This window comes from Falco biarmicus, chromosome 12 (assembly GCF_023638135.1).
Source record: "Falco biarmicus isolate bFalBia1 chromosome 12, bFalBia1.pri, whole genome shotgun sequence".
Classification (NCBI taxonomy): Eukaryota; Metazoa; Chordata; class Aves; order Falconiformes; family Falconidae; genus Falco; species Falco biarmicus.
In genome coordinates, this window is record NC_079299.1 from 31,685,132 (window position 1) to 31,706,488 (window position 21,357).

The 21,357-nt window shown below is 40.0% G+C and overlaps 2 protein-coding genes across 16 annotated transcripts in view; one reads left to right on the forward strand and one right to left on the reverse strand.

Moving 5' to 3' along the window:
- The window catches only part of CCDC88A (coiled-coil domain containing 88A), a 79,997-nt gene extending 67,086 nt beyond the window's left edge, over window positions 1–12,911 (forward strand). For 4 of the 15 annotated variants that reach the window (XM_056357471.1, XM_056357470.1, XM_056357472.1 and 1 more), the window contains 7 exons: window positions 289–372; window positions 1,415–1,618; window positions 1,925–1,996; window positions 2,524–2,610; window positions 2,962–3,042; window positions 4,427–4,692; window positions 6,356–8,762. In XM_056357471.1, coding sequence (XP_056213446.1) covers window positions 289–372; window positions 1,415–1,618; window positions 1,925–1,996; window positions 2,524–2,610; window positions 2,962–3,042; window positions 4,427–4,692; window positions 6,356–7,375 — 1,814 coding nt within the window. In that variant the 3' untranslated portion in view covers window positions 7,376–8,762. Of the gene's footprint in view, window positions 1–288; window positions 373–1,414; window positions 1,619–1,924; window positions 1,997–2,523; window positions 2,611–2,961; window positions 3,043–4,426; window positions 4,693–6,355; window positions 8,763–11,218; window positions 11,319–11,867 lie in introns of those variants that run through there. The other 11 variants (XM_056357481.1, XM_056357482.1, XM_056357475.1 and 8 more) reach the window with 9 other exon arrangements.
- A 5,452-nt stretch (window positions 12,912–18,363) lies between these two features.
- On the reverse strand, window positions 18,364–19,712 carry LOC130157622 (prolyl-tRNA synthetase associated domain-containing protein 1-like). Its single transcript, XM_056357492.1, has 2 exons — window positions 19,561–19,712; window positions 18,364–18,896 (listed from the first exon to the last, which is right to left on the reverse strand). Exons 1-2 carry the CDS (start codon window positions 19,642–19,644, stop codon window positions 18,471–18,473), a joined length of 510 nt encoding a protein of 169 aa, XP_056213467.1. The 5' UTR covers window positions 19,645–19,712; the 3' UTR covers window positions 18,364–18,470.
- Window positions 19,713–21,357: the final 1,645 nt, after the last annotated feature.

A 21,357-nucleotide genomic window follows, 5' to 3' on the forward strand; every position in this document is an offset into this window, starting at 1 on the left:
CTTGGCAGTTAGAACTTTCAAACTGTATTAGGCTCTTCACCTTTATTTTCGGTGCATTGCTGAGTATATTAAAGTTTTCATAGTGTAGTTTTCATATTTCAGTGTAGTTTTCATATTTCATTATCACACATGGAAGCATGAGAATGATAGCTTTTAGCATAGCATACATAGCTTAAACTCAGACATTCATTTCTGTCCTTAGTTTCAACATTTAACTTCCATCTGTTCTTCTCCCTTTTTTTCTTTCATTTCCCTGTTTCCGTTTTTCCTCATGCTATGACATAAAAGTGGTTGCACTGAAAAGACTGCCCTTTTTGAGGAACAGACCGAAGGAAAAAGACAAAATGAAGGCCTTCTACCGTCGCTCCATGTGTAAGACTTTATGACAGTTCAGCTTCTTTTAAATGGCTACACTGGCTTCCATTACTAATTTTTCACTAACCTCTCCCTGGACTGCGCTGTATTTTTCCTCCTATTTTGCGATGTGCAAGTCCTGCTACAATACAAGGAGCTGGAGCTTTTTCTTTTTGCTTTTTCTTTTTCTTTTTTTTAAACCTTGGCACTGAATACTTTATATATGTGCACATGTGCACACACATGCCCACACATTTACATGCACAAGCACACGCACATACATATATATATATATATTCAGTGCATTGTGATTGCATATATTTGTATACATAGTTGTCTATATACACATCTCTTATGTGTATATAAATTTACAGTGCACTGTGTTAACCTAAATAGTTCTAAATTACACATTTTGTAAGCCTTTTATTAAGAAACCACTGTAATTTTTTGTTAAAGAGAGTGTAGAAAATAGCACAAGGCTGTATGGTGGTCTGTCACTCCAAGTATTCATCAGTTGTTGTTGCCAAAATGTTGTATTGATTTATTTTATAATGGGGGTGGATGATTTTCTCTGGTTTTGTGAAGTAAAGGTGGATATCATCAGATGTCATCTTTTTCAGATCCTTTTATTTATTATTATGTAAAATACAGTATCCCTGCAGTAACCTGCACTGTACAAGGATCCCGTATCATTGTTGACATTGTATCGTATAAGCACCTTTGCTCATTTTATCCTTACTCATTCCATTTTATCATTGCAAACAGTGTACCAAAGCTTCTAACACACATACTACATACCACTGCAGTGCAAGCATGGCAATTATAGCTAATAAAATCAGTTTTAAGACCCATACTGAGCTGAAAGAAGTCTCTGACTTACAACACTTGTCATTTCATTGAGCTGATTGCATGTCATAACGTGGATGATCTTGTGTTTACGTGTCTTCCAGTTTCAGTACACTTTAATGCTTAGAAAACTGTCCAACATTTTGCAATACAAAATAAGAACAGAAGCAAATACATTGACCATGCTGATCATTTGCTTTCATTTGCATCCCAGCCATGAATGACCTGGTGCAGTCCATGGTCCTAGCAGGAGGACAATGGACAGGTAGTTCTGAACATCTGGAGGGTCCTGATGATATATCTACGGGTAAAAGGAGGAAAGAATTGGGAGCTATGGCCTTCTCTACTACAGCTATCAACTTTGCCACTGTCAACTCTTCTACAGGCTTCAGATCCAAGCAGTTGCTAAATAATAAAGGTATAGGTAGAAGCTTTTTGCACTGTGATGTGATTGTGTAACAGCAATTTCATATAAATATGGGTTTTACTTGTATTTTAAGTTTTCAGCAAAAAGCAACCTTGATAATTGAGTTGCAGTGCTAAGATACTGAATGGATTTAATAACTGCAGTTATAAAATGTGTCAGGATTTTTCCTACAGAACGTTACCTAAGTAAAAATGGATCGGTTTGAAAAAATATTTCAGTATGATTTACAGAGAAGTATTTCAATAATCTTTTAATTTTGTTTTTATTTTACATCTGCTTTTATATCTCTGTGTATAGATACTACATCCTTTGAAGATGTAAGTCCGCAAGGTATTAGTGATGATTCTAGTACAGGATCAAGAGTTCATGGTAAGATGTGAACTTTAATTAAATGAATTTAGGATGTATTATCTGAATGTTAAAGAAGTTTGGAAAAATAAGTGAATGGCATTGTTACAAGTGAGCATGCTTTCTGTGATTTGCATATCTCTTGAATGTATAGTAGTATCATTTCTTCAGATGATTCTTTTCTTTCTTAACTACTGCATCAGATAGATGTTCTATATCTCTAGTAGAAAGTATCTGTGAAGTGCATCTGAACAGGATCAAAACATTTTCCCTTTTAAAAATTTATTTGGAGTTAATAGTAAAATAAAAAGAAGGTATAATTTCAATCCTAAAAAGCCCAAATCTGGCCTTACTTTCCAGTGTTTATTGTTCACTGAAACCTAAATTTGTCTTGTACTGTATTTTATAAAATCATTACGTGTTCCTTCAAGCAAAGCTATGAAGTGAAAGCTATAATAGTTTATTTAGAATTGGAGGCTTAACTCTAGTTACTAAACACCTAATATGTTTTGAAGATAATAACAGCACATTTCCCTTGTATTGGATAGGAGTACAGGACATTATCTGTGCAGATGCTCTTGCTCCTCCTGTTCGTGGCATTTCAACAATGTGCAAGGTTCCTTGTCAAATCTGTTGTAAGTGACCTAATCACAAGCAGCTTTCTGCATGCCCATCTTTTCATCTGTAAAATCCTGGTTTCCCACTAACCAGTCAGTTTCAATTCTAAATGTACACTCTATTTCTTTTTTCCTCTCCCTTGTACCTTACTATTCCTGTAGTGCCCTTTTCTAAAGCGTCCTCTTGGACTGCCTGGAAATCCCTTCGCTTTCTGATCTGTAAGAAACCACTTTGTTGACAATGGGCATGCTCAGCCTGTGAAATAGTGCATGATTCCTGCCTCTGAGCATTCTGTGATCAGAATGTAAAGGTACCGTGTTGTCTGCTAAAAGTTTGTTCATCATGGTGTCTCCTAATTTTCAATTTAGCTTCCAGACCAGCCAGCCTTGATAGTGGCAGAACATCCACTAGCAATAGCAATAACAATGCTTCACTCCATGAAGTCAAAGGTATGCTGTAGGTGAATTTGCATACATGCTTCATTTCCATTCTTTCCTCTGTAAGATCATCTACATAGGTTAAAAAAAACCAACCAACCACAAAAATTCCCACAACACACCACAGCATGTTTTACTTTAAGTGTTTTATATAGCCTTGATTCCACAAAATAAGAAAGGATACAAGTGTTAATACAACTTATAGTTTTAATGAATATTAAAAGGGTGATATACTATATGAAACCAAACCTAACCCACTTAATAATCTTACAAAATAAGAATTCCCCCCAAATTACTTCAAATTCACTTGGTTTTAAGCAGAGAAGTTGCTCCATTTTTTTCTCCTAGTGCCCTACTACATGTGTACTGCTGCTGTAAAGCTGTGTAGCACACAACACAAACTGGACAAAATGGCATATGGATACCATCCTGTGAACTTTTATATTTTATTTTTAAAAGATTAATAACGTTCCTGGATTTAGCAGTCTTACCTAAATTTCATGTTTCGAGTCTTGATGTATTTTTGTTTGTAACGGCCATTCTGCTAGACTAGAATGCTGCCTACTCAAGACTTCATTTATTATTCATGGTTTGCATTTATTAAACAGTATCTGTCTGGAAATTTAGAGATGAATGCTTTATTAGTTTACTTTCTGTTTGATTACTCCCTTCTGTAAAAGATTCTCTGAAGTACTCCTTGCCCTAGTTTCTAATACCGTATTAGAAATTTCTGCTGTAAACAATTCATCTTTCTTCAAACTTAATTTCATTTCTTAGGAGTAACATGAAGTGGGAAATACTTGATTATTCATCAGTATTTTTTAAGCAATTCACAGTTATTGAAAAATAAAAACAGTTGGTGTGTGTCATATATTTTGCATTTAATGCCATATGCTTTCTTCAGGTCACAATTATAGTAAACTAGAAGTAATGGCAGAACCTGCTGGAGAAGCAGCATTCCGCAGTAGTTCTTGTTGAAGAACTACTTTGAAGACAATCTTTTCTTTCTGTTCCATCCTTTGTCTTTCATTTAATGTAAAACTCATTAATATTATATTAAGAATGCGTGCCTCACAGTGATGATGAACAAGAATGGAGGCGTTTTCTTTAAGTCTCCTGGAATATAGCATTATGTAGGTGGAAGCCCAGATGATAAGTGAAAGGTAGTTTTCATTCCAAAAAAATCATGTCATGTGTAAGGAGCTGAAAGAGGTAAGTCAAGGGAGTGCAATTACATCTGGCTTGAGTAAAAAAGGACGAATGGACTTTTTAGTCTCTTAAATAGAATTATTGTTAACTGAATCTGATAATGTTCCAGATTTGAGAACTGTTACACTGTTTAACAGCTTTCATGTATTTTTCTTATGGAAATACTTAATACCATTTACCCCAAAAGCAGGTGCAGTTCACAATCAAAGCAGGCCGCAAAGTCACAGCAGCGGAGAATTTAGTCTGCTACATGAACACGAGGCTTGGTCGAGCAGCAGCAGCAGTCCTATTCAGTATTTGAAAGGACATACAAGGTCTAGTCCTGTGCTCCAGCAAAGAATGCCAGAAACACTGGATAGTCGTGGAAAACCGACCAAAACCAGTTCTCCTGGAAGTGAAGTTGTTACCTTGCAACAGTTTCTAGAAGAAAGCAACAAGAGTACCTCAAGCGAGGTTAGTTTATAAAATATTTTAACTACATATTATCCTATATGGGCACAGAATTAATAGAAGACTTACAGTGAGTAGAACTGCTTTCAAACTTTGTAGGGAGATTGGTTACACCTGCATTAAGAAGTGGTGTGGGCTGTATCCTTGCTGTATCATACACCAGATCATTTGAAATTTCACAGCTTGACCCTTTACGGGTTACTGAATTGGGTATAAAAGTCGATCCCTACTGCACAGGAATGTCTGGTGTGCTGACATGTGGTAGGCTCGTCAGAGCTCAGGTGGAAGGCCGCAGCCTCCAAGTAGGTGTACGTTTCTTCTTCCAGCTCAGCACCTGCCTTCAGTAAGAGCTGTTGTCAGATCTGTCTTCCATCAACAGGAAGGTGCTATACTTCGTTCCCTGAGGAGAGACTCTTGTCTGCTTCAGTTTCATCTTTTTAACTACTGGGCAAAAAAAAAAAAGGCTTTGGAGCCCCTTGAAACCTGAGAGGAATAAGACAAAGAGAACGTTTCCATAAATCTGTGACAGTTTGTTAGAAGCCCAGAATCCCCTTGTCTCTGCTAATATTTTAATTTCTTCACCACTAGTTCTTGAATAGATCTGTGTGAAACCTAGACATGCTCTAGGATAAAAGCAAGCTGGTTCCTGTGACTAGGGATTACCAAGCGTGAGGATCGGACTCCACCTATTTTTAACAACACAATTGAAACTGAAAAATACACTTTCACAGCTGAATTGTGATTGGCGTTGTCTGGGGTCATGACTTGAGTCTCGATTAAGTTTCTGGATTTCTTTTGTTACAGCGCTTAAAATGACTTCTTCCCTGTGGTCTCTGACAAGGATTTTTGATTTTTAAGCATTAGACAATACTATTCTGGCAGTAGGAATAAAATAAAACACCTGAGTCATCAAGTCTAGTCCACTGCTGTTGTTGAATCACAGAATCCCTTTCATAGCATCACAGAATCATTCAGGTTAGAAGGGTATTCAAGAGGTCTCTTTCAAGTCTTCTGCCAGAGCATTTCCTTAATGATTTTAGCTTAATTCTTTCCAAATTATCTCTTTTACCATTTTGAAGACGACTACGGCGTTTTTCCACTGAGTCTGTAGATAGCAATCACAAACGGTTTTTAGCCTAGCTATTAAGTCTTTTCTCCAAAAAGAAAAAAACTGGGAGCTGTTGGGTCTGAATTGAGGCACCAAGGGTGCCTAAAGGTTATGTGCTTTGTATTACTGTCTCATTTTTGTCTTAATTATTTAAGCGCATAGCAAATTTAAGGTTTTAGCTCCAGATGATCGGTGTAAGTTAAAATTTAATAGTCTATATGAAATCGCTTAGGAAGAATTGATGAGTGATGGCAGAGGGCGAGTGAGATGATGATAAACTTGAAGTTCTGATCATCTGATTTGTTGAGTTAATCAGTATTACAGGAACTAATTCCAGATCGTCATGGTCTGTCTGATGCCTAGTTTTGAAAGTACTTGTAAGGTGTACAAAAAACTCATGAGTGTGACTGTAGATTTTAATACTGCTTCTAGATCTGAGAAAATAAAACCAAAAAGCCAGCTGCTTAGAAATGGTCTTCATTTATGACCACAAGGATTGCTTAAGAAAAGGTCAAAATTATATTTTAAAATTTATAAGGTGTTCCATGTTTTTGACAGATGAAATCTGCAAGTGAAGAGAATCTTTTAGATGAAGTCATGAAAAGCTTATCTGAGTCCGCAGAGCTGACAGGAAAGGAAAAGCTGAGAAAGCCATCTGCCGGTTGTGGTATTGTGAGATCATTAAGTGTAAAAAATACAGTTGATTTCTCAGATGGACGATCCATTAAACCAGAACAACTTGTAAGGCCCAGCCTTCGTAAAACTGAAGATACCTACTTCACCAGCTCTCCGATAAAATTTACATCAGGCACTCAAGGGAAGGCCAAATCAGTTAAAGAAAAGATACAAGCAACTGTATCACAGCGACAATCAAGAGATTGCAATCCTTATGCTACCTTACCTCGTGCAAGCAGCGTGATTTCTACAGCAGAAGGAACTACTCGAAGGACAAGCATTCACGATTTTTTATCTAAGGACAGTAGGCAACCGGTATCAGTTGATCCAGCACCGTCCACCGCTGACAGGAGTGTTCCATCAACCTCTAGTGAGTACTCAGCACACCAGTTATCCTCTAATTTTTTTCACTGTGTGGCTTACAGAGTAGATTGTGTTCCACAGAGTGATGCAGCTAATACTGTTAAACCACATAATTTAGGCTGTAACTCTGATGTGCCTAAGACTTCAAGGATGGAAAGGTCAAATTTTCGTGAGAGAACTTTGCTAAGCACAAGTGTGTTTAATGATAAAGTCAGTATATCTGGTAATGACAGCACAGGATCATTTACTGTGACTCAGCCATTTTTATCCCTTAACACCGAATTAGTTAGTAATATAAGTGGATTGCCCCAGAGAACTACATCAAAAACAGCTGATCAGGCAAATCTGTCAGCATTTAGATCAGTAGCAAAAAATCAGCAACAGCCTTCAGCTAATCAGAAATCTGATCCTGGTGACCTATGGTCAGTTCTAACTAGTGAACTTGTTCCTACCACCTGTGTAAACTCCAGTGGGGCTGAATCCCCACTACTGGTTTCTGAAGATAATAAAACTGTGTGGTATGAGTATGGTTGTGTATGATAAGGAAGTTCTGCTATTAAATATATATATATATATATAGTCTAATGTGACATCTAGGTGTTCTCAACGTCTCCTGAATTTAGAGAAAATATCACTACGATGAAAAAAGCGAATTCTTGTTAGGTCTGTGGGTTGTTTTCCAAGCACAACGGCACAGGGCTCAGTTGTGTACTCTAGCATGTGTGATTGATTGTACAATTGTAACCTCACCAAAGTTTGCATGAAACATTAATTGCACTGTATATATTTTGCATGCCTTGAAGTCTTTATAATACCAGCTATATTTTTATTTGTCACGCATCACAAATATTTTTGTTTTTTTCCTGTACGTTCCTGAATGCATGTTAAACCAATCGCATGCTGCATTGCCAAAAATGGCCCCGTGAGCAACAGAACGGCCGGTACAAAGACAGTACTCTTCAGTTGTGCTCATGCTTTCAGATGTGTCAGTAACACATTGATTATGTATCTGGAGTAAAAGTCTTTCCTTCCCCTTTCAAAACCGAGATACTAATGAAAAGAAGCATTTAGAGAGAGTTCAGTGTCTTACCCCTTTCATTTATGCCATGTCCTGGCATAAATGCGCTTTGCACAAGGAACAAGTTCTAGCCCAATAATTCAGCGCCTCTAGCTTGTACAATAAAAACAAATTACTGTTCATCCTTATTAAAATATTTGAACATCGATAAATACAAAGACCATTCATAATCCTAAACATAGATGATAATTCTTATAAAGAGGTAATAAATAGTCACATGATATGCAGCACTTGTAATGAAAAAATGATCCTTTCCACCTTTTCCCTTTTGTATGCTTTGTCTTTCCACGTCTGGTGTACAAATGTGGTGAAGTGTACGGTTTTATTAGGAGTCAAATAACAGAGTTAATATGAGACTCCTTGTGATGTATGGTAATAAAGACCTGTATTGATTATGGTGGAAATTCATTTTTTCTTCTCAATAGAAGTAACACTGATATAATAGAAAGCAAGATGTGCAACAAAATAACAGAAAAACTGTTAAACTATACCACAGTTAAATAAATAAATTAAAAAAAAAACACCCAAAATTGCTTGGAAAGTTATGGGAGCGTAGGACTGCTTAAGCGAGTAACCAGCTAAAGAGAAATGTTGAAAAGTAATTACTTAATATGCCACTGTTTCTGCAATTGCTTGGAACTTCTTAATGGTAAACATAAATAGAATTTAAAATTGTATTGTACTGAAACTATGATTATGTGAGGCTTCAGACATTAGCACTTTTTTGCAAGAGGACATAGTTACTGACAGTTACGGTAGGCCAAAATTACATATGCTATAAAAAAACCAATGCAAATAAATCTAGAGGAAAAATATTTAAAAATGAAAATAAATATTGAAAATAACGAATGCTATATGCTGATTTTTTTTTTACAATTAAATTTCTTTTGCCAGCAGTTTTGCAGCAGTTGTAGTACTCTGTGTGGGTTGAACTTTAATTCCTCAGTGTTTATCTAGGGAGGGGTAGCAAATGCACGGTTCCCCCAGGAAAAGCAGCAGACATCCCATATGTTCATCTATAAGGCTGCCATTTCAAACAGGAGAATAGCTAATAACATGTGGAGATGGCCCTTTCCAGAGCTCCAGCTACATTTCCCGGTGGGGAAAAGGAATGAAGGGAGAAGATTAGACGTTGAAAAGACATTCTGTGGAGAGTAAAATTACTGTTTGAAAATACAAAGCAGCCATCCTTCACCATGTCTGCAGGCATCCATTATTACTGGGCTGATAAATTTCTCGCTTCTCTTCAGTGTTGTTCACAGTGTGCTGTTAGTTATTGCTGTATTCCCTCTAGAATTGTCTCACCATTTAAAAAAAAAAAACAAACAAAAAACACAACAACAAAAAAACCCAACCCTGACCAAACCCCACCAAATATGAAATATAATGGTAACTTCACACGCATTTGCTCTCACACAGCAAGATCAGTGTTCTGATCTTGGGTCATGTCATTTGACTTCATTTCTACTAATCTGTAGACGTGTTTGAATTAGCTTTGAGCGGAACAGTGCTGTTACCTGAAGTGGTGTGTGTGTAATACATTTTGCAAGTTATTTAAGGAGTGATGGAGAAAACCTTAGCTCTGAGAGTGCTTGTTGTAAGCTCATACTGTGCTACCAGTAGCTGTATTTCTCTTAACTGATTGCAAGCCTGTGTCTTGCAGTGAGCCAGCTTGTTCTGATCGAACAGGATCGGTAGCTAGAGGCACTGTCTTCTATTTAGATCAACGGCTGTTCAAGAAATCAGAGAAGCTTTCAGGCGTGCTATTGCCTTGTTTGCCAGCCTCGTCTTGCTTAGGTCCTTAGACTGCCACAGCTGCAAAAAATACCAGTGTTATCTCCAGGTGTATTACGAACCCTCCAGCATGACCACTGAACCCCGATTGTAGTCATGAGCAAGGCCAAGGTCTAAAGAGAAATTTTAAAGGTTATCCCTGTAAAGTGAAGTTAAAGCTTGGTATTAAGGCAACAAAATACTTTTTTTTTTTTTTGGTCTTCTTTTTCTCCCCAGCCACTGCGTGTGGGACACTTCAGTTTGCATTGTTTCATTTCTTTTCACAGCACCAAACTTTTGCATACAAACCAAATCTGATGGTAAACATTTATGCCTGATATTTAATGCCTTTCCAGCCTGTGTATTACTTAACTCCATTGTGGGGGCAGCATTAAAACAGCTTCTCCTTATACACAAAGGGCTTCAGGATAACCGAGTGTGAGTGTCTTTGAACGCCAGTGTCTCATGTCCTCTACGTGAGTTGTAGACTAACCTTGTCCAGCTCAAGCTACTATTTTGCATTGCTTTATAAATTTGTAATGAATTGCACTTCAGTTTTGAAGATAATATCTTTCTGTGCCTCTATTTTTGCTCAATTTTCAGCTGCGGCAGGGAAAGCGTGCTGCTAAAGATTTTTATAATGTTCCTGAATAATAAATTGTCAACATCTGTTTATTATCTTTGAAAGGAAACAAATGTTTTCAAGGATTATTTTTCCTGCACTTTTTGGTCTTTATGCTGGAACATCATGGATGTCTCTCTTGGTCTATGTTCAAATAGCGGAAGGATCTGTGAAATTCCTTTCAGACCTAATCGCTACTGCTCTTCAGCCGTTCAGGTGGCTGACCGTAAAACGTTGGTGTGCTTGCTTATTCCTTGGTTTCCTGCTGCATTTAAAAAGTATAAGTTAGGGCTTTGCATGGTAATTATAAACACTAAACCTGTGGCTGCTAGCCAAAAAAAAGGGTTTTGTTGTTCGGGCTCAAAAATTTGCTTGCATTAAAGGTTTGCTTGATGCTTTGCTTTACATGAATAGTAAATTAAGATACTGCATTTTGCATGTTCAAACTGTTGCATGCAAAGATCATTTTCTGTTTTGCAGAACTGAATGTGAACATTTCTGTCAATGTGTGGCAGGTAAAAATGCAAAGACGAGTTAAGTTTGCTACTAGCTTCAGTCAGGCTTGATTACATCTGATTTTTATTTTTTTTCCTTCTCATACAGGCAGAAATTTAGAGTTAGTGTATCTAAAAGTTGAGTATATCTGATTATGGCTTTGAAAATAATAATACCTTGTTATTCTGTATGCTGGGATTAATTTTAATGAGTGTAGTTGAGTAGGCACTTCCAGTGAGTTTCTTCCTATCTCTCTCCTCCGTCCTTTCCTCTTACCCAAAAAAAAAAAAAAAAAAAAAAAAAGTGTTTGTATATTCTTTTGCTCTACTAATAAGTAGAATGTATTTTAATGCATGAGGGTGTTTTTCATGTCCTGGTAAACACAATGAATAACATGAAATGCTTTTCTCTGCAGATGTGGAAGCTATCCCTGAAAGCAGAAATTCAAAAAGCAGGTCTAGGGAGCAACAAAGCTCCTAATTCTATTACCCACTACATGAGATGTGGGCCAAGTGGTGAGTTTCCTGCCCAAAATGTAAATGAGATTAATTTCATTTACAACAAACTAACAGCATTACATATAAGAACAAGTGCACATTGCATTAACCAGATGTAAATACTGCTTGCTTAACTGGCTTCTCTCTTGCTTACTAGTTAGGCCAGAAGAGGTTGTTTTACAGCAGTTATTTTGCCTGTGTAGGCAGGGAACTTCATCCCATTTAGCCTTTTGCCTGTAAAAATTACACACATTTTTCAAATCTCTTGAAGAAGAAAGATCAAAGAAATAACATTAAGAAGTAATATTGAAGTCCTTAGAAAGGGACAGATAAATCTAAAAGAGTAGTTTAACAAAATATAGAAAGTATTCTATGCTACAAGGAAACTGCCTTTTTTTATGAAGCTTGTCTTTGGCATTCTGTCCTTCTCTTGACTTCATTAAAACATCTTTGGTGCATGCTATTAGTGCTGTTAGTTCTGTTAGTGACTTGACTCTGTATTTTATACTTCTACACTTTAAGCTTTTCTTACGTTCTTTTCTCTTTCTACCTTTCAACTGAACACAGAGAGAAAAGTGTCCTTCAGTATCTCAGTATGAAGCCTTTATATCTGAAGTAACAAGACAGCGACTGTAGGAATCATTAATAAAAATTAAGGGAATTTTTTACATTCTTCGTGACTAGAGCAGGAAATAAAAACCTACCTACCTTCCTTCCTTCCTTGAATCAAGGAGCTCTACTGGAGTCTACTGCCGAAAATTTGTAGATGGTCTTAGGAATTATTGCACATTGCACTGTTAAGATCTACTGAATAAAGGACAGTTCTCATCTCCCTAAGGACCAAGAATTTAAAGGTCTCAAGAATTACTCCAGGGGAAAAAAAACAAACAAAACTTCTTTCATCTTCTGTTTATGAAATTAGCCACTGATTTGCTTAAGCTTCTGCTAATAATTAGCCAAAAAATCCCATAACTAGCAGTTTATATTTGCTTCTGTAAATCTAAAATAAATGCTGTAGCATTTTGTTGAAATGACTGTATATACAGATACAACAACCTCACAACTTACTGGCACTTCACTGCCTTATTGGGTTAGCATAATCTGCATGAAATTGCTCTTAAAAAGGTTTATGCTGATTTTAGTTGCATACTGCAGGAGAAAACTTTGTTTACATACATGAGAAAGTTGGATGACTAACCGAAGTGGGAGTCATGGGATAATCGTATGATACAGAACTGTTTGTCATTTGTGTTTTTCACATTCCCAAGTTATTCTGCGTATATATGTTCATATGATTCTGACAGGAAATTGTCAGGTATGATTTTTCTATAACTTTTATTTTAATATAAGGCTGTTCTCAACAAATGGCATTTCCAGGATAAGACTGTCTTACAATGTTTATGTATTGAGTAATTTTTTTGTTATTATTATTGTTTGTCTTTTGACATGAGCTGATTGTGGCTTAGGAGGTTTCTTGATGGCAAAAAGAAATGTAAATAATATCATATGCATTTTACAATCAGTTCCCCTTAAGGTTATCTTTTACTAGTAAGATGCATTTTGTTCATTATTGATTTATATTAAAGTCAACAACTGTTATTGGTACATTCAGTGGTTGCATATATTTGTTGTCTTGAAAGCATCTGCAGAGAGCTCAGAAGAAGTGTATAAGAACTTAAAAGCAGATCCAAAATGAGTTACCATAGTTATATTTTATTACAAACCAGTAAGCACGTTCATATTCCCGTTCTGAAGGGTTAAGCTAACTGTGTAACCTCCTAGTGTCCTGTCTTCCAACAGGGATGTGTGTAACTTCCCCTAGAGCTCTCCCCACTCCCATGAGTAAAGGTAAGCACAGTTGCATGCGGCGCTGGGCTCGCAGGCTGCCCGGACTGTGGCACAGCCGCTACCGCTTGGGAACAGCTTGTTTCGTGAGGCTCCCAGGTTTTGGCGTTTATGAAGGCTCAGGCTGTCAGGGACAGTTGGAACAGAATCATCTTTCACTGGAGAGAGAAGGCAGTTCAACAGATTTGAAAGCACACTGGCAAATCGTTTCTTTATTTTACTGAACTCCTGTCAGAAAGGGGAACAAAGAGGCAAGGTCAGTAAGCTTTAGAAGTGGAAATTTTCTTGTGTTTTCTTCCTTAATGCGAATCCCTTCTGAAACACTTTATGATAAGATGTGCTAAAAGACTTAGATCTGAACAGAGTATTTTGGTGTTATGATATAAATACTTGGTTCAGCCTGGGATTGTTGTCACAGAGAACTTAAACACTTCAGTGTTTTTTTCTTAAGTGGAAATAGGACCAATTTTGCAGCTCTCTACCACATAGAATTTCCATTCTTCTTCTGAAGATGTTTCTGGTATTTCATGAAAATAATTGGTTTATTTTGATTACCAACCCACTCTAGCATCTGTTTCTGGTCCCTTATTCTCAGCGTCAGGATTTTCATAGTGGTTTTTGCAGAGCATCACCATAGGTCAGCAGTCCCAGGAGTGATCTGAAGCCCAGAGCCCTCCTGCCCTCCAGCTCCACAACAGTTTTGTAGGCAGCCTGAACTCAGTTGCATCTGGAATAACTTCCCACGTTGTAACTGGTAACTGTGACGTTTCTGAGGAGGATTCGGGGCATTCCAAGCCAGCAATGAGGTGCCACCAGAGGGGCGGGCGGGACGGATGGCAGCGGCTGGAAGAGGTGCGGTGTGTCAAGGCCTGTATACCTGTATGCAGGTGACCGGTGTGTTCCTGTATGCCCTCAGAGCTCAGGGTGTAGCTGAATTTCTCCCCCGATAGCAATTGTGCCAGGGAGCCCTGACGAGAGGAGTATCCGAAGCAATGAGAATCTAGGGTGGAGCCTGGCTTCCCTGCCATGCCTGTACCACAATGCGGGCAGAGCCACAGAGGCTGGAGGAAACAGTTTCACAGACAAAGACACGAAATCTGGAACGCCGGTAGCCCTTACTAAAGACGTAGCTGCTACGAAAGAGAATTGAAATACCATAAACATGTAAGGAAAATATCTCTTGATTCTAAATCATTATATTTTCAAGCTCATTTCAGGGTGTGATTGTGACTGGATTTTTCCTAGCTGTCTTTGACAGCAGAGGGCTGATGCATTTCAAACTATTAAACCCTAACCATTCAGTAGCGTTGCTATTTTTATAAAAACGCACATGTCTTGAATTAACAGATTTAAACTGTAGTGCCAAATGCTGTTTGTATTCACAGAATCCAGGCAGCTGTATGTGTTCAGGTAGGCTCTCTGAGACCCTGGGAATCAGGCAGGAGTGGCATATTGCCACGACTGCGTTGCACGTGCTTCTCTGCAAAGAGCACTGCTGGGCATGTGTAACCAGCCCCCCCCACAACTGGCTGTGTCGTTTTCATCACGTGGGCACCTCCTGACACGTCATTTACTAGCTCAGCTCTTGTCTGCATTCATTAAGTTGCCCAAGATGACCCATCACAACTCCCATGCTTGCTTTTTGCATGTTATTACACCTTAAAGCATCTGTACTGTAGCCAGGGTGTAGTCTCAGACTTTACAATTACTATTTAACTGATCATGTGTATTAGAAACAACCCCCCCTCACCCGCAAACCTAAGCACAGTTCCCTTGCGTGAGAGAATCGGCAGGAGTTTGGGGGCAGAACTCGCCCCGCTAGGTCAGAGTCCAGCGGAGGGCGGGTGTGTGTGCCCAAGGCCTGGCTCGTGCCCGCCTGTGCCAGCGTGAGCAGGTTTCAGCCCGCTTCAGCTGCATCAGTACGGGGTGGGACTTGGGGTTGTATTTGCTAAATTGGCCATAAAGCAGCACCAGAGATGCATTTGCATTTGAGAGACCAGACTCTACTCCCAGCACTTTCTTTTGCAAAGAAGTGTCAGAGCAGAAGAGTGGCTAGGAGGTTCTCTGTGCTCTGATCATTTTGAAATTATTTTCTTCTTCCTTTCTTTCCTCTTCCCAGTCTGTGCCCTTAAAATTAAAAGAAAATCAAAATGTAAATTTGAGAGCCACTACACATTTTCTGAAACACAAACTCCCAGGGGAAGCGTGCGGTGGCTGTCAGACAGCATACAAGAGCACACACACAACTTTTTACTGCGAGAGTTGCCAAATCTGCCACTGTTAGTTCAAGATTACAAAAAAGGCTGTAGTACTACACAGTGTATGTTTTATTTACTTTTCTGATAGTCTGCTGAGGATTTAGTAACATTCCCAATGCGTAATTATTTCTAAACTTTTTCCAAGACATGATGCAGCTTCAACAAAGGAGCTCATGTATGATTATTTTAGAGTTAGATGATAAATGCGTATGTAAATAATGCTTTGATATTAATAAAACTGCCTTAAAGGAATGTACCTAGGTGTGAAACAAAACTTAAAAAGCTCTTATTTAAAACTGTAATTTCCTTTACATACTGGTTTTTTAAATGTTTGCCATTGTATACATTTATTAATTATGATATTAAAATGCCAAACCAAATAATTTTTATTCTTATTTTGTGTGTACATTTATACACACTTTTACTGGAAACTGATGTTACCGGAAGGATATTGGTGTTAAGTAACAGCATTGTGGTCAGTGATGTGTTCAGTGAGTATTTCTTCCAGAAGGAAACAGCTAAAACTCTAGCAGAATTTTTCTGGACAGTGTGTAGTTTGTTTTGTGTTGTTTATTTGTGTAGACCTGTGTAGATCTTAACTGTACACTAGTTTGATATTATTTTAAAAAGACACTAATTTCATAGGTAAATACTAAAAGAAATCATTATAGATTTGCCAAATGCAGTAATTGAAGCTTTGATTTTGCTCAGTCATCATTTTCTGCTGAGACAAGCCTCTGAATCTCTTCTGAGGGCAAAGGTAGCTAAATTTTAGGTAGTACGGATTTTAAGATTCTTGAAGCTTAGTAAACTGCTATTCTGCACATGTCTTTAAAACAATTTTTCACATTGAAAGCTTTCTGGACTTAAAAACCTTGACAAGTCAAATTTAATTTTTTTTGTTAAGTGATAGAGGATTTTAGGGTGCCACAAAGAAGAAGCCTTAAAAGGGAGGGAGAGTTGGTGGCAGGCAGCGGGTCAGATAAATTTTACTTTTAAAGACACTTCAGACTGTATCTTACTATCTCACTAATTTAGTAACGCACTTGTCAATCCAGACTTCATGAATCAACCCAATATGTCTAAATACCAGATGTTCCTTTCAGTCTTTTATTTGACAACAAATGCAAAATATGTCTTATCTGGACATCTTTTCTAGTGACTCTTCCTATAGCTTCAATATTTTTAGGTCACTTTTTTCCCATTTGACATGACTGCCGTGATAGATGGGGTTGGTTTGTGTCTTTCTAAGGTGGAGGGGAGAATTTAAACTGTTGTATCTTGAAATATTCTGTTGTTAAGCTTGCATCTCTGAGAAAGGTGCCAAATCCTTCCAAAATGAAGGAAACCATGGTAAGGATGTTTGTGAAATAACTTGCCCAAGAAGATACTTTTTTTCTTACTCAGTGGTAGTTCTTCATTCTGTAGAATTAAAGATTTCATTTCCTTAATGGGGGGAAAAAAGCCCACCAACTCAACACACAAATGTTAATGTTCTCATAGAATGGTCTTGGCTATACGGAACGAAACCGAGTCAGACTGGCTGATTTTTGCCTTGTTTCATTTGAAGTGTTCCCCTTTTTCACTGTTAGTACTGCATCCTTTAGCACGATGTGGTAGCAAATCATCACCCAAGATTGCAAGTCCTGTTATGTATTTTTTCTTCATGCTTCAGTATTCTTTATTTCAGTTCTGTCTCAGCTTGTGTTGACACTGTTGCTTGCCCTTTAGGCATAGTTTGTACGTGACGCTTCCGTTAGGCTGTGTTCAAAAGCCCTTTTCCTCATCTCTCGCTTCCTCTACTCCCCAGTCTTTGGGTTTTGTGTGGGTACTTGTTGCCACAGTATGTTTACTGGAGTTTGTGGCATTTCTACTGCTTCCGTCTTCAACAGACGATGTTTGAAGGGGGTGCTACTCTTTTGGGCAAGAGAAAGGAGGAGAGAGAATTACGTTATTCAATGTTGAGAATGTACTGGTCTTGTTCTTGTGAGAGTAGATTTTCTATACTAAATGTGTATCGGCTATTGAAAGCCAAATCAGCCTCTCCTCAACCTCTTAAACGCAGGGATGTTTGTGTGTGCAGGCCCCTCCTGCAGGGAGAAGCTCAAGTACAGCCAGTTGTACCATTCCTTCCGTTTCCATAGGTGCTGGTTAAGGTGCAGTGGAGCAGAGAAGATGCGTGTCCTCCATGGGTTCATGAATCTATAGAAATCGTGCCCAGAAGTTAATACAGTTCCAGGCTGTATTAACATTCCTCCTAGGTGCCACCAGGACATACTACGCCTGGTCAGGGACCTGCAGTAACATTACTCCTTGGAGCTCTTCTGCCAGGAGAGAGGTTGGTAGCGGGGTCCCCACTCCGCCCCGCCTGCCTTGGGGTGGCTCCCGTGCCTTCTGCTCGCACTGGAGAGGCTCTGGAAATGGGTGAGGCATGCACCTGTCGTGACGGGGCCATCGCCACAAGACTTAATGTATTATTTCTCAAGGGGAGGATACTGTGAAAGTGAAAATGCAACTAAAACCATAGACAATCAAGTGAGTTTTCTGTAGTGTAGGCAAGTTGGTTTGGGGTTTTTTTTCTAGATTAATAATAATAAAAAGCAAGCAATGTGTAGTAGAGTATAAAAGGGTACAGGTGCACAATCTAGACATCTCTGTCCTGTGCGTATTGACAAATATTTTAGAACTTTGTTATTTCCTAAGGATGTTGTTTTAAGTTTAAACCTTTAAGGCCAGTACCACACACGGCAAGTTCCAATTTTATCTATTCTATTAATAAAGACTGTAACATTATTTAAATCACACCTCTTCTACTTACTGGTTATTTAGTGGTAGACTGCAAACGTCTTTTTAAGAATTTTCTGTTAAACTTCTGATAACCCAAAGACAGGTGTTTTTTTTCCTCAACAGATTATACAATATAACCTTACCCAATTGAAGAAATAAAAAAAGGAGTAACCTTGTTTTTTCAGATTTTATTTGTAATGAGACTTTCACCAGTTTTGCTCTTTTGCTCTACAAAATCTATGCCTGGTAACAGAAAAGTGAACTTTGTCTACTTAAGATCTTAATCAAAATGTATGATGATAGGCTCGTGGCCTGTTGATCTCACAAACTTCAAAAAGTCATCAGGGCTTAAGCCCATGGTTGCAGAATTTGTCATTGGATGAAAATACACCTTTTCGTAGCCACCTTCCAGAAAGCCAGCATCCAGCACAAACTTCACATCTCCCTGGTCACAGAAGAGGGCTAGTGGTGTCGCACAGCCCTGGCCCACTCTTAGCTTTTCCAGCATGGCATTTTCATCAGCGAACCTTAGGTTTCCACTTCCAACACCCAGTTTTTTAGCAAGATCATTTAAATTAATTTGCCTGTTGTGCAGAACAGTCACCAGCCAGAATCCTTTCTTCTTTTTGTCTTTAAGAAAAAGGTTCTTACTGTGACCTCCTTTCATGTGTTGGACGTGAGGCATCATTTCTTCAACAGTGAACACCTGGAAAATATCACCGGTGTAGTGTGAGACTCTATACCCCATTAGACTTTTAGTTGTGTACTGGCAGGTATCTTTTGCTTAAATATTTAGAAAATACTGAATGTTATACTCTGCCTGAAAACTGTACCCTTTTATGAATAAGTTTTAAAAGAACACAAATAAAATGTGACATAGTGCTCCTGCGCACTTTCTGAATCATTTCTGGCTCGCGTACCTGGCAAGAACATCACCCTTCTTTAATGCAAAAGGCAGCCCTGACAGCAGTCATTTTTGTGGCTCCACCATGGACGGAGCCGAATGATGTGGCACACGTGGACTTTTAACTGGGAGTGGGGAAAAAAATTTGGAAAGCATCATGGATGCCCGACTTCACGGTAGGAAGCGGACGGGCCGCAGCTCCTGCAGCCGCTGGGGAGCTGGAGGGGACAAGGGGGAGGCAGGGGACAGAACGAGGGGAAAGAATGGCGGCTGTGCTCAAAATGCTCAGCCCCCCCAAAAACCCAAACCTTCTGCCTGGCCCAGGCTCTAGGTTCGCTGGGCGAGATTACACGCAGATAGTGAATTACGCTAAAAAACCCCGTTCAGGGCCCACAGCTGCCCTGTAGCCTGCTGCGTCCCGTTTCGGGCCGCCGGGCGGGAGCGCGGGGGAGGCGGCGGCCCCTACCTCGGGGTGCTCGGCCGTGACCGTGGCGATGCCCAAGTCCCGCAGCCGCTGGGCCAGCGCCTGCCGTGGCTCCGCCGCCGCCATGGCCGGGCAGGAGGGGCGGGCAGCGCCACCCCCGCCCTGCCCCGCGCCCGCCGCCGCCTCAAGATGGCGCCCGTGCTGCCCCGCCTCGCCCCGCCGCCGCCTCAAGATGGCGCCCGTGCTGCCCCGCCCCGCCGCCTCAAGGTGGCGCTGGCCTGCCCCGCGGCCAGGGCCTGGAGCGCGAAGCCGGCGGTAAGCGGGGATATTTGCGAAAAGTTTTGATATGGACCCCCCGGCCCCAGGCTTCAGAGGGGGATGTAACGGCTCTAGGTGGGAAGTTGGTGTGGCTCGGAGGGGTTCTGCCGCCTGTAGCGTGTGAACACAGAGCACGTGTTGCGCGAGCGGCCTGGGCCATCAGGGCAAACTGGGAGCGGGGCGGCTCGGAGCCGCTTGCCGAGGCTCTCGCCTCAAAACCAAACGGCGGAAGAGGGTGCCCAGAGGGGCTGCGAGGGCTGAGGCTGTGGCTGTGTAGCTCCTGGGGCCCGCTGGCCTAGGCCCTGCCGAGCCAGGCCTGCAGAGGCACGGGCCCACTGCCGCGGCTCAGGGCCCTGTGACACCGGAGGGCAGAGCTCGCCGTCCCCGTAGGGCAGAAGAACCCGGCTGTCCCTCCCGCCTCACAGCTCCGCAGGCTACTGCCACCCTCCTTCGGACACGTCTAGCTGGAGAACAGCGTTCTCCGTACAGCTCCCTGCACCTCCCCTCCCGTGCAGTTCAGTATCTCAAGTTTCTTGAAACAATCCGTCTCTTTCCTTGTCAAATGGTGACACTGGAACAATGCTTCGACATACATCAGGTTTTCGCATCCAACGGGAACTGTATTTGGTTTGAACATTGGTTTCAAAACAGGTATTTGTCTCAGATCTATACCTACTACATTTTTTGTACATGTGCTTACTGTAATTTCAGCTGCGAGCTTGTTGCCTGTGTACAGTTACGCTGAAAACGTTGCAGCTAAATAAGGACATTAAGAAAAATTCAAAGCTAGAAAGATGAAAATAAGGTAAACTATTTAGTTAATGATACACGCTAAAAAGAACTGCATAATCAAATGTGTTATTTTTTTAAAGGCAACCAATAATAATCGAGAATTGCAACTAAGGGATAAAGCCAAGCATTAACAGCTACATAGTTAAGTGGAAAATATTTCTACAACCCAAACCATCATCCTGACCTATGACATCAGAAATTATTTGTTTTCAGTTTGCCCTTCAGGAAAACAGGCAATCCATAATAAAGCTTTAAATTTAAACAGTATGAATTTGTGGTTAAGAGACATGTGGATAAAATATGATCCCACGCTAATTCCCAGAGCCTTACAGCAGCGCACGGAAAGATTTCCAGGCAACATCCAACGGAAGATCAACTCAAAAAGCAGATTTGCAGTAAACTCTGGCGACTGTTTTGCGTGCTAAATTTATCTTTCAAATAAAACGTTTTTCAGGTCAATCCCAGGGTCCCCAGACAGCCCCATCGCGTGAAGGACGCGCTGCCCTCGGCGTGCAGGCTGGCAGCTCTGCACCATCTTTCTGCCTGATTTGTCTCCCTGTGCAGAAACAGGCTGTATCTAATGCCCTCTGTACATCCTTTGGTATTTAAGCTTTTTTTACTGTGGTTTATTTTTGAGATATTTTTTCGCATTTTACCTCTGGAGAAACACTCGAGGTCCCTGCGCATTTTAACGTCTCAGTTAGTACCTGGTGCATTCGTCAGCAGACG

Bases quoted from the DNA above. Each gene is read 5' to 3' on its own strand.
- LOC130157622 (XM_056357492.1), bottom strand. From the start codon at position 19,644: ATGGCGGCGGCGGAGCCACGGCAGGCGCTGGCCCAGCGGCTGCGGGAC. The intron at 18,897-19,560 runs GTAGGGGCCGCC...GATATTTTCCAG, and splicing joins TCACGGCCGAGCACCCCGAG to GTGTTCACTGTTGAAGAAAT.